The sequence below is a fragment of the Epargyreus clarus genome, unplaced genomic scaffold, assembly GCF_041222505.1.
Source record: "Epargyreus clarus isolate Ecla_fem2 unplaced genomic scaffold, WU_Ecla_fem_2.2 ptg000032l, whole genome shotgun sequence".
Lineage (NCBI taxonomy): Eukaryota > Metazoa > Arthropoda > Insecta > Lepidoptera > Hesperiidae > Epargyreus > Epargyreus clarus.
The window spans coordinates 10969217-10985721 of NW_027332237.1; the positions used below are offsets into that span (position 1 = coordinate 10969217).

General features: G+C 35.3%; 2 protein-coding genes across 4 annotated transcripts; one reads left to right on the forward strand and one right to left on the reverse strand.

The window, feature by feature from the left end:
* Positions 1-4561: 4561 nt before the first annotated feature.
* On the forward strand, positions 4562-6915 carry LOC140755145 (uncharacterized). The gene is made up of 2 exons (XM_073090354.1): positions 4562-4720; positions 5864-6915. Exon 2 carries the CDS (start codon positions 5902-5904, stop codon positions 6799-6801), a length of 900 nt encoding a protein of 299 aa, XP_072946455.1. The 5' UTR covers positions 4562-4720; positions 5864-5901; the 3' UTR covers positions 6802-6915.
* Positions 6916-12489: 5574 nt separating this feature from the next.
* LOC140754934 (RNA-binding protein 5) lies at positions 12490-16455 on the reverse strand. 3 transcript variants are annotated; one of them, XR_012103721.1, is made up of 3 exons: positions 13954-16455; positions 13324-13379; positions 12490-12643 (listed from the first exon to the last, which is right to left on the reverse strand). XR_012103721.1 is itself a non-coding variant. In XM_073090088.1 (2 exons), the coding sequence occupies exon 2, from the start codon at positions 16144-16146 to the stop codon at positions 13954-13956; it is 2193 nt and encodes a 730-aa protein (XP_072946189.1). In that variant the 5' UTR covers positions 16147-16152; positions 16263-16455; the 3' UTR covers positions 12490-13953. The 3 variants fall into 3 exon arrangements, 2 of the variants coding, with proteins under 2 accessions (XP_072946189.1, XP_072946190.1); XM_073090088.1 differs by having other exon boundaries at positions 12490-16152; positions 16263-16455; XM_073090089.1 differs by having other exon boundaries at positions 12490-13379.
* Positions 16456-16505: the final 50 nt, after the last annotated feature.

The window sequence follows — 16505 nt, forward strand, 5'->3', positions numbered from 1 at the left end:
AGACCCGAGAAAGGACATAGGATAGTTTTTATCCCGGAAATCCCACGGGAACTAGGGATGGCGATCTAAGATAGATTAATCGGAGAATCGATATTTTGGACCCGAAACATCGATTATTTTAATCGATATTAGTAAGGATTGAATCGTAAACTATCCTTACTTCTATATTAGGTACCTACCTATTGTTTTTTAATTATGAGACAAAAGCTTTTACTTACTCATAGATTAGTAAATATTACTCAATACTAACAAGAAAATGTATCCAGTTTTGAAAATTGAAATGTTCACTGTCATCTTTTTTCGTGTTTGAAAAATATAAAAAAAATGTAGTTTTTAGATCATTTACGAATGAAACGATATTTCTTTTCACTTTTTCTTCGATTTCGTGTTTTTGCACCACATAACTGCACATGTCGGCATTGTTCCACGTAAATTACGCCATGACAGTCGGAGACGTAACCCATAGTAAGCCATTTAATGGCTTCCTTCAATTACAAGGCGGTGAGATATACTTGTCTATGACTTACTTTTAAAAAAGCTGCATCGAATCAAAGAGCCATAGATACCTTATTTATTATGACAAATGCTATGCAAATAGTAGCGGTTTTTCTGCGGATAATTCCTCGGAGGGTTAAGAATTAGGGTTGGAACCCTTTAGTGCGGCGTTTGCGTTTTATTACTTTTTTATTTCTTCCTAACTGCCAAGGGACGGTCAGCCACCGGCATTTAAGGGTTGCCAAAAAGATAAACAAAAGATAAGACATCTTTTTTAAGATAGGCGCAGCAAAAAATCATGCAGTTATTAGCCTATCAGTTACCACTACACTACAGCTCAGGTTTTTTTTTATAATATAGGAGTAGCAGACGAACATGCAGTCCACCTGATGGGAAGTGGCTACTGCCGCCCATGGACAACTGTTATCAAATCCAGATAGGATTAGATATTCCTACATGAGGTCGGCCACAGATGCGCCGCTACTCCTGAGGACTAAGCTGGAACGCCACGGAAAAGTATGTCTCCCTTACCACACCCTTCAAACCGGAACACAGCAGCACCTAACACTGCTGTTATTAGGTAGAAATAGGTGTGGCGATGGTGCCGCCGGAGTCGAACCACAAAGGGTTTTACCACCTTCAAAAGACTCCTTAAGACTAAAATCGTCACTTCATGTTTTACCTTTTTTTATAAGTCAGCTGATATCTTCATTTTTTAACGAAACACAACAACTGTTTCACGTTAGAAATAAGTGTAAATTCTTAATAAAGCATTATTGTTCCTACCACCTTTCAAGTTTTTGTTTAACTGCAGATTAATTCTAACTAATATTTTATAACTAATCACACATAATTGGTGAATTTATATTATTTACTCCACAAAAACAGCTGATGTCTACGAACCTGAAATTCGAATTAATAAATAAATAATTAACAAATAAAAAATAATTAAAAAATAAATAATAAATAAATAAATAAACTTACAAAGACGCATCAAACTTTCAAAACGAATTTTCTAAAATAACTTAATAATGACAGAACATTATTTACCACAACTTCAGAAGATTAAAGTTTTATACCGAGATATTACTACTAATATTAACCCCTGTCAACCCTACGTCGCTGGTAGGGCGGCGATCATACCCCAGATGCCAGGGAATCCGCGAAATGCAATAATATCCATCTTTTTCCGCATTATCGCGACCCTGTGACATTCACCAACTCGACTCATAACTATCTCGATGGCTTTTATGTGAACTGTATTTTAACGTGACAACGTTACTTAAAAGGCTTTAGTTAAATAAAGTAAAGCAAATACCTACATGTGAATATTATAACCATGATTAATATTATATTATGGAATTTGAAACGATTTGAAATAGTGGTAGAGTCAATATAGTACCTATCTAGGAGCGACAAGAGATGGAGTTTCCTTCGCTGCTTCTCCATCGCGAAATACCTCCCGAAGCGGTGGTAGTTTGTTGACGTTAAAAAAAAAACTACAATATGAATCAATTTGTCGGCAGATTTACAAATAGGTAAGTATCGTAGTTGTCAGAAGTGATAATTGATCTGTTATCAGCGTCAGGTACAACCTGTTTTACGAGTAGGTATAGATTTGTGATATGAAGAAATCTATACCCGGTAGTTGACATTTAATAGGATGAGAAGCATTTACTGCTTCGTGTTTATGAAAACGTACCAATCCATTACAAAATTATTTTACCTACTTAAATGATATAAATTGTTGGTAAACTTTATTAGATATGTGAATATTTTAAGGATAATTAATTACATGATATTGAATAGAATACAGCAAAGTGCAGCTGCGGAAGCCTAGTAATAGAAAAAAACCTATGAAGAGTCCATTAGATTTGTGCTACCGGAACTAAATCTTGTCAAAGTTCTCACATTAGTGATGTCGCTATCACATAAACCACAACAAATACAGAAAAATAAAAAACGAAAACCTCGCAACAAGAGTTGGAGCGAGCGGAAATCTCAAATTGAATTTCAAAAGTGGTCTCCCGAGCGGGACAAATGTATATCGCTTGTTTAAAGTTAAAAAGAGATGAACATACGTTTCAGATCACAAAGCCAAGTAATTGTAGACAATGGGAGCTGAAAAAGACGTTTCCTTTAACAAGATTTCTATCTCAGAGTGTTTTGCCTGAGGACTTGCTTACAAAGTTATAAATACAAACGTAAATCCTTCTAGAACCTTAAATGACCCTTATAACAACACAATAAGAGTGAAAACTGCATTATGTTGTGTAAAGTAAGTACAAATTAGGGATTGTCGTATAGAAGAGACTGTGAACGCATGCGAAGCGTGAAACAAGATTTGTCAAAGTATAATTTAGGTCCATTATAACTTGAGCCGTCTGTAAACACGGTTTATATAACAATAGCGGTTTTAAGCCTCTGGTCAGTGCCTGATACGCATTTGAAGTCAAGCTAAGGACAAAGTGTTGATCAAAGAACCTCAAATCTTTGCGTAACATTCGGTGACATTAAATTAATGCCCCCAAAAGAGCAATTGTTGTTGTCTTCAAGTAATTTAAATGTCGGAAACTATTTCGAATTAGCAAAATAGTGAAATTTTTAGGAATAAGTTTTAAAAGTATCCATAAATTGATTTTCTATTTAGCATTGCTATAGCAATTCAAAGAGGAAATGCTGCCAGCGTCTGGGAACCCTGCCCAAAGACAGTGATAGCTATATTTTTTTATGGTACTGTTTATCTTACATATAAAAATCGTTGTTACCGTACTCCTCCGAAACGGCTTTACAGATTTTTACCAAATTTTATATGCATATTCAGTAGGTCTGAGAATCGGCTACTATCTATATTTCATACCCCTAAGTGATAAGGGTTGTTCACCCTTAACATTGCCGGGTCAGTTGGTGTTCTTCATAGAAGATTTTGTCTTCTATGAAGAAGAAGGCAAGTTTTCTGTTCCATAGTGTTTTATATATTTTTCTTTTTTTACATTCTCTCATTCTTTTGTACATTCTGTAAATATTTTTTATTAATTTAATTTATTTTAATTCATTTAATTTTAATTAGTATTTAATTTCATGTTTCATATATTTATTTAGTACTTAATTCGGTAAAAAAATAAGTTAACAAAAATAATTTATAAGTCATTAAATTGAAATTTAATATTTTTTTATTAATAATATGAAGTAGCTGGATATCTCCAAAGAAAGAATTATGTAGGTAATTTTTTATTACATTATCTTCTACTACCATATATACTTGTCACTTAAAAATATTGGCTATGATAAAGTATTATGTGTAGCTACTAGTGCCATCTGTTGTCGACTAGATTTTAAAACGAAATGATGTTTTAATTTATTAACTCGTCACGAGATGGCAGTACCTCCAATAGTTATGAAACCATACAATAGATGGCGTTGTAAACGTTATATTAGTTTAATCAATTCTCCACAAGATGGCAGTGTTTCTTAATAATTATCAAATCATAAATTAGATGACGCTTTTTGTAAAGCATTAAATAAATAGTTAAAAAAATGGAATAACTTAATTATTGTGCGATACTATGATTTTTATTAATAATTAAAATTCTATTTAAGATTTATAATTCACCTGTGGAGTATAAGTTCTAGTCTAAGTTGCACACACCTACTTCTGCCTATTAACAGCAAGTGCTAAGCGTTGCTGTGTTCCGGTTCGAAGGGTGTGGTAAGGGAGACATACTTTTCCGAGGCGTTCCAGCTTAGTCCTCAGGGGTAGCGGCGCATCTGTGGTCGACAGGTGGGAAAATAATCTTATCTGGGGTTGATTACAGATGACGGACGGCCGTAACCACATAGCACGAGGTGGACTGCATGCTCGTCTGCTAATCCTATATTACAAAAAAAAAAAATACAATTTGATACACTATTACATAACCATAAAATCACACAAATCTTGGTATAACACATTTCATTGTACCAACAAAATTAACTTAGGTACTTTTACCACACTGTTACAATTGTTTTGAAAGAAATGTTATTTAGTAGCGATTAGCTATTGTGCAATAAGAACTTCACTTGTTTACCAGAAAATCTGAATTCACGTGTCGTTATTCCAAACATAGTGCGTATTTTCCAAACACTTCGGTTGTGAGAAGCCAGAACTAACTTCCGATATTCATTCAACCGCAGTAGGCCGACTTAAGCCATTGGGGAACTACAAACACTTTTAATTACCAATCAGGTAAGTTATATATAACGGCGCGAGCTAATATTTTCAATTAATTTTGTGTTGAAGCTTTTTAATTTCATTTTATGATTTCCATTTAAATTAGTTCATTAACAATGATTTTAGAAGACTATATTTTTGGAGCGGGTAACTCCGGATGGGGTTGCAAGTGTTGCCTTTATTATAAGAACCATGATTATTGATTTGTTTTTGAGTAGACTTGTAAATCCATCGGCTCCGAATTTATTATTTTCTTTGTTGGAACCGAAAACAGTTGGTGCACTATGGAGGAACGCGACCTGGCGTTTCCAGATCGTACAGATGCAAGGCTCAGCAACCTGACATATATTTTTGTAGTTTTGTCCTTACTTGTAGGAAATGAAGGGAAGTGACCATGGTGTGTGGACCATAATACATTTATAAGTGTTATTTTTTTCGAAATTTAGTCGTTAATACTAATTGGCACTGTTGATTGACCTACTCAGGTACCTACTTCAAATTTCATCTAGATATAGTATATATTCTTATAACAAAATTTGCAATTTAAATTTCTAGTATGATTACACATCAAAATTATGGTCGAATTGAGAAACCTCCTCCTTTTTTGAAGTCGGTTAAAAACACAAAGCATGTTGGTTTTATGCTGAAATTTTCAGTATTCGGTTCTCACTTGAATCTGAAGTAGAAGGGTTTGATGACTGAAGAAAATAAGGTGAAGGTAGTAGAACCCTTTGTGGTTCGACTCCGGCGGCACCACCGCCACACCTATTTCTACCTAATACCTAATAGCAGTGTTAGGCGCAGCTGTGTTCCGTTTTGAAAGGTGTCGTAAGGGAGACATACTTTTCCGAGACGTGCCAGCTTAGTCCTCAGGGGTAGTGGCGCATCTGTGGCCGATCCCAAGTAGGAATATCTAATCCCATCTGGGCGTGATTATAGATGTCCATGGGCGGCAGTAGCCACTTCTCATCAGGTGGACTGCATGCTCGTCTGCTACTCCTATATTATAAATAAAAAAAATAATAATTCTCATTGTTATGAACCAAAATACATAAGACACTATAAACATAAATTAAATGTAAATTTAGTATATTTAAATGAGACTAATAAATAAGTATTAAGTAGACCGTATTATTTATATACGTTATCTCATTTCAGATACCACGAGCTATTTTTAAATTCAAAGTAATATAGTAATGAAAATACACACTATCAACTTAATTTTTGCCACAATCTTAACATTGAGATGTGACGCAAAAATAATGAGAAACAACGCACTCATAACGAAAATGATGTCCAATTTCCAAAAAGACAACAATCTATCCGCGGAGCCGGAGACAGATAAGAAAAATCCGGAAAATATACTAAGTTTGATGCAAAACGTGTTATGTAGGAACTTCCCGAGCATTCCTTGTGACATGATAATGAACGATAGAACTCTCAATAATTTAATAGAGAGGTCGATACAGCAGATCAACTACAAGAAGTTGTCGATGGAGCGGACGACACAACCGCCCAGCCCCACACTTTTCCCAATAATCAACAGCGAAGAATTGTCAAATTTTCTCAAAGTCCGCGACAGCGGAGTCTTCAACAAGCAAAAAAAGAAGCATAAAAAGGTAAAGATAATAACGGAGATAGACAGAAAACCACTGGAGTATACAAAGAAGATAAAGCGGAAGGAGTCGAAGCGCACAGCAGTTTATAACGGTAGGAAGAAGCTACGTAAGTTCTATCCTCACAAAGTGAAGTTCAAAGACAAGGGGAGAGACACGAAGGACTTCGATTATACTGAAGAGAAGCTGTCCATGTCCGTTGAGGTTCCCGACGCGCCGCTGTCTGGCAAACGTCAACACTTCTCCTACAAAGTTACCCCAGATTCTGTTTGGAGAATTGACTACACGAAACACGGTGAGCCTAGTTTGAACGTGGTGACCTACGACGAAAGGCTTCGAGGTAAGACCGGTCCCAGCGTAATAGTGGATGAGGTGATCGAACAGAGCGCGAGAAAGGATGTCTTGCATCCAGACGTGTACATCAAGAAGAATTACGTCAAGAAGAACCTCGTTGATCTACATTCTGACGGAATTGATTAGATTTTGGGCAACAAAGCCACAAATCATTCAGTAAACCAGTTAAAAGTATATTTGATTACTTTATTTTGGTTAAGAAGTATTTATAAGATTTTAAATAGATTAATTTAAAGCTCCTGTGTTTTATTATTTTTGGAGTAGTCTTCAAATTCCTCAAAATGATAGTATTTTATACTATCTTTTTTATATAACTGAAACAGCAAACGAGTATGAAGTCCATCTGATGGTAAATGATTACTGCTGCCCACTGCGGCACCACCGCCACACCTATTTCTGCCTAATAACAGCAGTTTTAAGCGTTGCTGTGTTCCGTTTTGAAGGGTGTGGTAAGGGAGACATACTTTTTCAGGCGTTCCATCTTAGTTCTCAGGGGTAGCGGCGCATCTGTGGCCGACCTCAGGTAGGAATATCTAACCCTATCTGGGGTTGATCACAGATGTCCATGGGCGGCAGTAGCCACTTACCATCAGGTGGACTGCATGCTCGTCTGTTACTCCTATATTATAAAAAAAAACAATCTTATACATAAAATACTTATATATAAAATTCTCGTGTCACAATGTTAGCTATCGTACTCCTCCGAAACGGCTACATCGATTTTCACAAAATTTTATATGCATATTTAGTAGGTCTGAGAATCGGCTATTATCTATTTTTCATACCCCTAAGTGATCAGAGTTGTTCACCCTTAATATTTTTTTATTTATATACCAATACAACGTTTGCCGGATCAGGGAGTTATTTATAAATAGAATTGTAGATTTATATGTTGCTACTTGACTGAAATTGTAAGTAGCACTAAACACAACTGTAAAAAATGAATATGGTGGTGGCAGTTATAATATAAGTGATATTTAAACGTTGAAGGCAATTATCGTGATCAAACTTACACGCCTGAAAGTTATTTTTAAATTCACAAATTGTGTGAAGCCTACCAATCCGCACTTGGTCAACAACTCAGTACAATAGCCTACCTATAGCCGAGACTAGAAAGTCTCATTCTGAGATCCAGAATACCTATTTGGTAAGGAATGTATTAAAAATAATATCTACGTGATGTAATGTATTGTTGACGTTACAAATTACAACGAGTTTAGTTATCTGTGTTGTATACAGAACGTAATGAAATGTAGCTCCCAGATTGTGTTATCATGCCGACTTAGGCTTGGATCATATTGCATGCTTCCAGCAAATATTTAAATCATTTGTACCTATAATAAAATGTTTAACATGTGTTTAACTAAAATGAAATATAAAACTTATTTAGCTTTTGTTTGGTCTAGACTTTCTAGACTACGGTAGGTAGGTACTTAGTGTTGTATTACAAATATTAAAAAAAAAAACATATTTACCGATACTTTTTCTATTGGTTGGTTTATCTTCGGATTGAGTTTCTTGCAACGATATTACGTTATTCTTCTAAACTTGGAACATACTCCATCAATATCTTCCACTTAAATGCGTTTCGACAACAAATATTAGAAGAAAAATGAAAAAAAGTAGGTAACAATAAACATTTTTATGCAAATAGTATGCATCATACGTACCTACCTACTGTGATATTACCCAATTGTAATTAATTGTAGTAGCGTAGACAACTCTATTAAAAGTATAGTATGACGAACGAATATTTGGCTACTTAACTTATTGCTAAATCCAACAGAGTATCGTTCCAACGAAAAAGCATTAAACCCACAATAAATTAACAAATTAAACATTATGGCCTTGCCTTAACTGGCTCTTCGACCTCAGATCAGGGTCCTACGTCATTACACTTTTATATCTCAACACGCAAACACGTAAACATGTCCAGAGCTATCCTCTCGACTCACGTTCTAGATACTTCTGTGGGGAAGCCAGCGAGTGGTATTTTCGTGGAATTATACAAACAAAAAGACGAAACATGGACGTTGTGGCACAATACAGTGACATCTAGTGACGGAAGAGTGCAGTTTCCCTTCTCGAAGGAATCTATGGGTGAAGGAACTTACAAATTGAAATTTAAAATTGGAGATTATTACGAAAGAGCGGGAAAGGAGACTTTGTATCCGTTTGTAGAGGTGAGTTTACGTATAATAAAATTATTATTGCCTAAGTATTAAATTATCATTTATTAATCACGCAACATATATTTGTGGCAAATATTATTATTTTAAAATGAATTAATTCTCATTTCACGACGGTGAACGTACATAATATATTTCTCTCACTTTATGAGCCGTGTCAGTACATAATCTTTAATAATAACAAAAATAATCGTAAATTTTTTAATTCCAGATTGTTTTCAAAACGAAAGAGGACGAACATTATCATATCCCCTTGCTTCTCACCCCTTATGGATATTCTACGTACAGAGGAAGTTAATATGCAAAATATAAATTAAATATGTAAACTCAACATTTTTATAATTTACAAAAAAAATGACTAGATTTGTCCTCTTTGTGTAGCAGATAAATGAAACATATCGATATAATAACAGTAGACAAATTTGAATTAGTTGAATATAAATTTTTGTTCAAATTGTTTCAATTGTGTCCTCTTAAAACTGCAAAATAAAATTATTTAATTTCTTCATGACTGAACTCTGAAGTAGCAAGCGAGCATGCAGTCAACCTGTCAACAAACTCTATAAAGCTTCTACAGGATTTTCCACCTGTACTCTTAGTATGAGTTTATATAAAAAATACTGTTTTGGTATTTGGTTGCCGTTTGTTGGTTACGTATTTGCCCATACATTTCCAATCTGCGCCCCTAGCGGATTGTATCAGAACTGATTTTCATTATTTTTTTTTAAAAAACGTAAAAACTTATACTAAGGGTACTGAAGTCGATCACAGATACGTCGTCACTCCCTAGTGTTTGAAGGGTGTGGTAAAGGAGAAACTTTCCCGAGGCATTCTAGCTGAGTCCTCAGGGGTAGCGGCGCATCTGTGGCCTACCTCAGGTTGGAATATCTAATTCTATCTGGGGTTGATTACAGATGTCCATGGGCGGCCGTAGCCACTTCCATCAGATGGACCACATGCTCGTCTGCTACTACTATATTATAAAAAAAACTGAGATGCCTAATATGGCACAATATGTAAGTTAGCTGATCTGTCATTATTTTAGGCTTTATTGGTATAGCAATATTATTTTTTATATTATTTACAGGCTAATTGTCAACACAAATAAAACAACAATATTGTAAATAATACTATATTTCAGCTCTCAATATAAACTTAATTCTATCCCGGATTCGTCTATCGTCGTATCTATATCCTACCTATATATAAAACCTATATATACAGCGTATACTTGGGCCTATATAACTGCCACCAATAGTTGCCTCACTATTAATATAATCTTATTTATTTTTACAAAAGCCGAAGCACATACTTTTATTAATATTATTTTAACACCACGCAATTTATACACAGAATTTTAATTAATTCACGTTATGTAATTGTAGCGTGCAACATATTGTTTTTATATCCCCGAGGACAAAGTTGGAACATCACACACCCCTTTTATTAAATTGTAATACATTTATTTTAATTAAATATTTTTGAGTACCAAAATAGGTACCTAATACTAAAAAATATGAACGTAGTTCACATTCCCACTATCCAAATATAATTTTATTCTATCGGCGGACTTTTATAAAGCTAAAATTTTATAAAACTGAAATTTTAAAGGAAGACATACATGTCTGCAAGTCTTGGCCATTTCTATCCCACTCGAATATTCTTACGACAGTTTTTAAGTCTCAGACTAAAAAAGCTAGACTAAGCCTACCACACCAAAGATTGAAGCATACAAACGCCTGGGCTGCATTTTAAAAATCATAGCACATATAAGTGCACGAAATGCGCACATACACCAAAATAATTATGTCAATTGCGTTTATTAAATACCTTGTTGAGTATTTAGGTTGTTCTGTGACGCTTAAACCTTTGAAATAAAACACTATATCGTACATAAATACTGTAACTTATATACATAGTGACAGAGTGTCGCTTGATTATCAAATAATCACGAAAAAATATCATATTAAAAGAAAGTTTTACAGGTTGTGCTACAATGCAATGGTTTGGGGATTGTCTTCCCTTTTTAGTCTGAGAACAGCCATAATGTTTTCATATAGATGCGCAATTAATTTTGAAAAAATCGTTGATGCTTACGGATACCGCATATACCTATTTTTAGCATAAAGCAAATTTACCTACAGAAAACGAACCTAATATATTGTACAAACCTATCCTACATCTCATAATTAAATGCAGCCCTTAATTGTTCATAAAATTTAACAACAGTCATCAATCACATATTGAATTGTTTAGTAAATTTATTAACTAATCAATAATTATATCTATTATAAAAGAAATTATTCATATTATTTCATGTTAAATAAAGAGTAAACGTAATGTTTAAGGCACAAAATTAAATCTGGAATAACAGGTTAATATTATAATTTTATAACTAGATTATGTTACACATATAAACAGTAACATTAAAAATGGCATTCAAAATTGACTTCAAAATGTATACTAGAGATCTAATTCAAATAAGTATTATAGTTAAAAAATAATCCAAAGATATATAAAAGTACAGATAAGGTCAATGTACCATAATTGGAAGCCATTTTAGTAGGATTACGATATTGACATTGAAAAAATTAGAAGGAAAAAATTATGTCACTGACGAAAATACAAAATGGTTTCTTTAGAAGCCTTACAATGGAAGCAAATGGGCCAGAAATTCACCTCCTCATTTATAATATCAAACCTTTCTTAAAATTTGATTAATGCTAAAATATTTGTCTATACCTATAAAATATGAGCATTTTTTGGCTTCGCAAAGTTGCGTATAACCTATTTTTAGACGTTATCTCGACTTTTAATATATTTGCGATGGTCAAAATATTTTTTAAAAGTGCATTATTTTAAAATATAAAATATTATTTCACTGCCTATCAGAAATTTAAGGGAAATTTTCATTAATGATCTTTTCTTTTAATGATTTTTATTTGAATTAGGTCTCTTTTAAACAAAAAAATATTATCGTTGTCTTTATATTTATTTTGTATTGTGCTAACAGGAGAAACACTTCATTAAAAACTTTTCAAGCATAAAATTCATATAGAATGGATAAATGTTAAAGAGAAGATTCTCGAATCAGATATTTCTAAAGACAAGGAAGAAACTAGCAAGTAATTTTCAAGGTAAGCCATATCTTTTTGGTGGCCAAAAAGATATCACGGAAGATCACAAAAAATATGTTTCATTTTAATGTGAAATGCAGATTGAAACTGCAAGTTTCCTTTTTTCCTGTATGAAGTGAATTGAATCCATATATTTATATAAATCCAATAATCCATTCTATAACATTATACTAAAGCGTCTAATTGAGAACCTCCTCTTTTTGATTTAAATCTAAATAAAGTGACGAGTGAGCATGTGTACAGTAGTGATGTAATGAATATCCAGGAGTTAACGTGAAAGTTAGGAAATTCGCAAATATGAATGCGAATAACATTCTTCTACAATACTGCTTACATTGGTGCATGCAATGTAAAGATTATAAAGGAAATAATCGAACCTTGCCACAAATCTTAAATAACAGACATTGAGCGAAACAGTGTTTTAAATCCGAGGCTGACTTTACATTGACAAGCAATATTACTTAGAAATCTGTGTAAGAAATCTTAACTAATGCTGACATACGCATTCATATTTGCGAATGCGAATACTCGACACATCACCAAAATTACACACCAGTGAGTAGCGCACAATACTAGACACTACATTATGTACTATTTGTAACAAATTTGTTTTGGCACGCAGTCCGGGCGCCGACGGCGTTTCTGTAATGTAAATGTTCAAATTCATCAGTACAGCGGTCATATCACGTTCACCGTTCTTGATCACAGACACTAAACACAGTTGTATCACAGCTCCAGTCAATGTTTAAAAGTATCTCCGTATTCTTCTTCGCCGAGGGTCACCCCTCAAAACTACATATTAAACCTATTGTTGGGAATTGCACGAAATTTTGGAAAATTTATATCACTGAAAAACTAAAACCAAAAAAAAAAGTTGTTCGTTTTTAAAGCCAAATTCTAAACTTTGAAGATTTGCAACACAGCTCCTAAATTTTTAAAACTCGACTATATTTTAAATACGATTTTAGGTAGGTACTTTATTATAATTAAAAAAATGTTATTTAAAAAGTAAGTGTAAATAATTTAAATTTTAAGTTAAATAAATTTAAACAATAAAATTTAATAAATAAAATTACGCCTGAAATAAACTTTACCCCATCGGAGCAATAAACATTAAATTATTTTTTTCTGAAATAATATAAGAATCATAAAAAAAGCAAAATGTTTTTGGAGAACCCATTGACTTGGGAAAACTATATTAGAACATTTAGAAATACAAAATGAATTGATAATTTTCAACTGCAGTCCAAGACCCTAATATTTACCTTTACGCATCTGTAAAAGGGCATATTAGTTGTTATTATATAAACAATTAAACTTACCATTCAATTGATTGACACATCTGTGTTCGGCCAATGGGAAGCTTCCTCCACGGTATCTATTGTAGTAAAATCATAATCAAACCATTAGATATCAGTGTTGATTATTATTTTTGCCCATTACCTTCACAAATCCATATATTCTTCATACCACCATAAGATGGATTCATATTTCAGATTTTGGTAGAACTTTTACCACTTTATTCCTCAAACAAGTATTATGGGAAAAGATTTTTAGTTATAATAATTTAAAAGATTCTTCATCTGTCACTCCACATAATTAATTTAAATAAATGTGGCAGTTTAATTAAATAATTAAATAATCTCACTTATTTCAAGTTGTAATGTAGTGGTAGTTTGTGTGCAGTACATTAAATATTTGAAACTTTTATTTCAAAGGTAACCATATTATTTCAACCTTCCTTTTTAATATTTCGAGTAATCTTCAATATCATACTTTTAAAAATTATATAAGAAAAATTCAAATATAATAACGAAATATGTATACATATTTATGCATACAAACAACATTATCTCATTGAGACATAAATAATTATGAGATTAGATTACTGACCTCCATAATCCAACCTGTAATAAATAGATTAATGTTTTTGAAAGTAAAAGAGTACCCACCTATTTTCCTTCCTCTTGGCCTACGACTTCTCTATATCTCGCAATCATCAGCTTTTTAACCGTATCTCGGTAAGTCAGACCAGGTGTTGGGGTGTAAATGCCTCGTTTTTGTCCCAGACCGACCAAACTCGGCCTCTGTTCAGCTTCAATAGGAGCGATTCTCCCTTGTTCTTCCTTACCAAGCCCTCGACCTTCCGACCAACCCATCTTTTGCAGCATTTTCCCTCCAATCGTGTCTACTACTGACGGGGGTGGGTGGGACTGCATTGGGGACATGTATGAATCGGGAGGGTCATATCGCTTTCTGATCGGTGGTTCATCCTCTCCAAACTTCAAGCGTCTTTCAGCTGCTCTGTCTCTATACCCATTTATCTGCGGTAATAACTCATTCTTCTTTCTAAATTCAACTAAGTTCTGCTTATGCAAATCAGACATAGTTTTATGTTTTGTTAACACCTCGATTGATGGGAAACGTCGTTTACATAACAAGCAAGTTAGTTTCGCCCAGTCGATAATGCCTTCGTCATTGTCATAGGACGTAGGTTCAACCCTTTTGATCAAAAAGTCCTCTGTATTTGCTGGCGGTGGAGATATTTCTCTCATGTGTACTAATGAAGGTCCCGCTCCAAGAACAGAGAATCCAATATCCGCAGAACCTTTACTCGCTCCTGTATCCAAAATTTGCTCCATAACAATATTACTTTTAGCATTTTCTTTCTTTTGGTTCAACGTGCGAGCCCATCTTTCCATATCTTTTGCTATCTTTTTAGCTACTTTCACTTTATCTTCCTTATCTTTCTTTTTTTTCTCCTCCGGTTCCTTTATCTCTGTTTGTGCATTTTGATTACCCGATTGTGCTGTTGGTTGACCATTTTGATTCTGGGCAGCTGCTATATAAGTGGAGCTTGTAGCGTCCCAATACATGTACTGATTGATTTGGCTATTATAGAAGTACTGTGTGTTCCCATCGTAGTATAATCCTGTAGCGGGGTCATAGTAGTAGCCTGATGTCTCATCATACAAGAATGTTCTCACATCTGGTGCCTTGTATACGGTCTTACTGTCACCAGTAGGTAAGGCAACTGTAGGAGCTGGTTGTGTTGTGTTTGGAGTGAATACTGGGGCTGTGGTAGGTGTCCACGACATTTGCCGGGCTTGAGCTGCTGTTATAGCAGACTGGGCGACCGCTGCTGCAGCGTTCACCCGGTCAGCCTCTGATAAAGCTTGCGAGGAAGTATAATTTGGCATTTGAGAGTAATAAGCGTTATAGTCGGATTGGTTCGGAGGCATAGGTTTTTGAATCTTGTGATGCTCGTTATAGAATGAAATTAATACTTCACGCCCATCTATCGTGAGTGGTGGCTGCAAGTTTACTAATTCAGAGTGAGCTGCTGTTGAGTCAGCAATTGAGTTAAAATTGATATATGCTAGACATTTTGACGCTCCAGTCAATGTTTCCCGGCCTATTGTAATACCTGCTATTGAGTCTAATATTGATTTTGAGCACCTTTCTTTAATCGCGTCTAGAATATTCTCCTCTGTAGTGAGTGCGTCTAATCGTCTGAATAGTAAGCGCTTAGTTATGCCCGCCTTATTCTCTCCCGCAATACCCTTCTCAGTGTCTATACCATACACTGTTCCCTCACACCTCTTACCATTGCAGTTTCGCCTGTAACACACCTGTCGACGCTTGAAGTTATAGGAGCCACATTTACAGAACCAATCACCTGGACTGACCTTGGATTGATCATCGGTTTTGTCCCTAGAGTCATACTTGGAGTCAAAGCTGACATTGGAGTCGCACTCTCTACTGTTGGAGCGGCTGGAGACCGCCGATTTAGGGATCCTGTCGTTGTCCGAGCTAATGTTTGGTGGGGAAGGTGCGTCCGGAACGTCCTTGTCGTCGTAACGGCGCGGCGTCGAGCGGCGGCGCTCGCGAGGCCTGTCGCGTTCCCGATCCCGCGATTTGTCGTACCGATCGCGGCGACGATCGAACTCGCGCTCGTGCCTATCGTGGCGGCGGTCCCGGTCGCGGTCCTCGCGCTCGTAGCGGTCCCGGCGCTCCCGGTGACGATCCCGCGGCGAGCGAGCCCGCTCCGCGCTGGAACCCCGCAGCTCCCACACGGGCGAGCGGGCACGCCCGTGCCCCTCCGCCCATCGCGACCGCTCGTTCCGCTCCCGCCAAGACATCATACACGCCTGCGAACATCATCCCGTATAATGCAACAACTCACGAACCCCGCGACGCCATTTGCCGTGCCTCCTGGGAGCCCTAACGACGATCAATGACCTTTCTCTTCATTGTTTACCTGCGAGCGACCTCAGCTAAGGACACTTTCGATCTTCAAAACGAACTAATTAAGCTAGATTGAACTATTTTAAGTTAAATACCGAGAAAATCTATTTTTAGTTAAAGAAACACAAGTCACTAATCAAAAAAAGAACATGGTTTCATACGCCATGTTTTTCTTTTCTTCCATCTTACCATAGATCGTAGAGTAAAATGTCGGCATAGATAGCAGCTATGATTGAGTGTTGCCATATATACGTCA

Bases quoted from the DNA above. Each gene is read 5' to 3' on its own strand.
- LOC140754934 (XM_073090088.1), bottom strand. From the start codon at position 16,146: ATGATGTCTTGGCGGGAGCGGAACGAGCGGTCGCGATGGGCGGAGGGG.
- LOC140755145 (XM_073090354.1), top strand. From the start codon at position 5,902: ATGAAAATACACACTATCAACTTAATTTTTGCCACAATCTTAACATTG.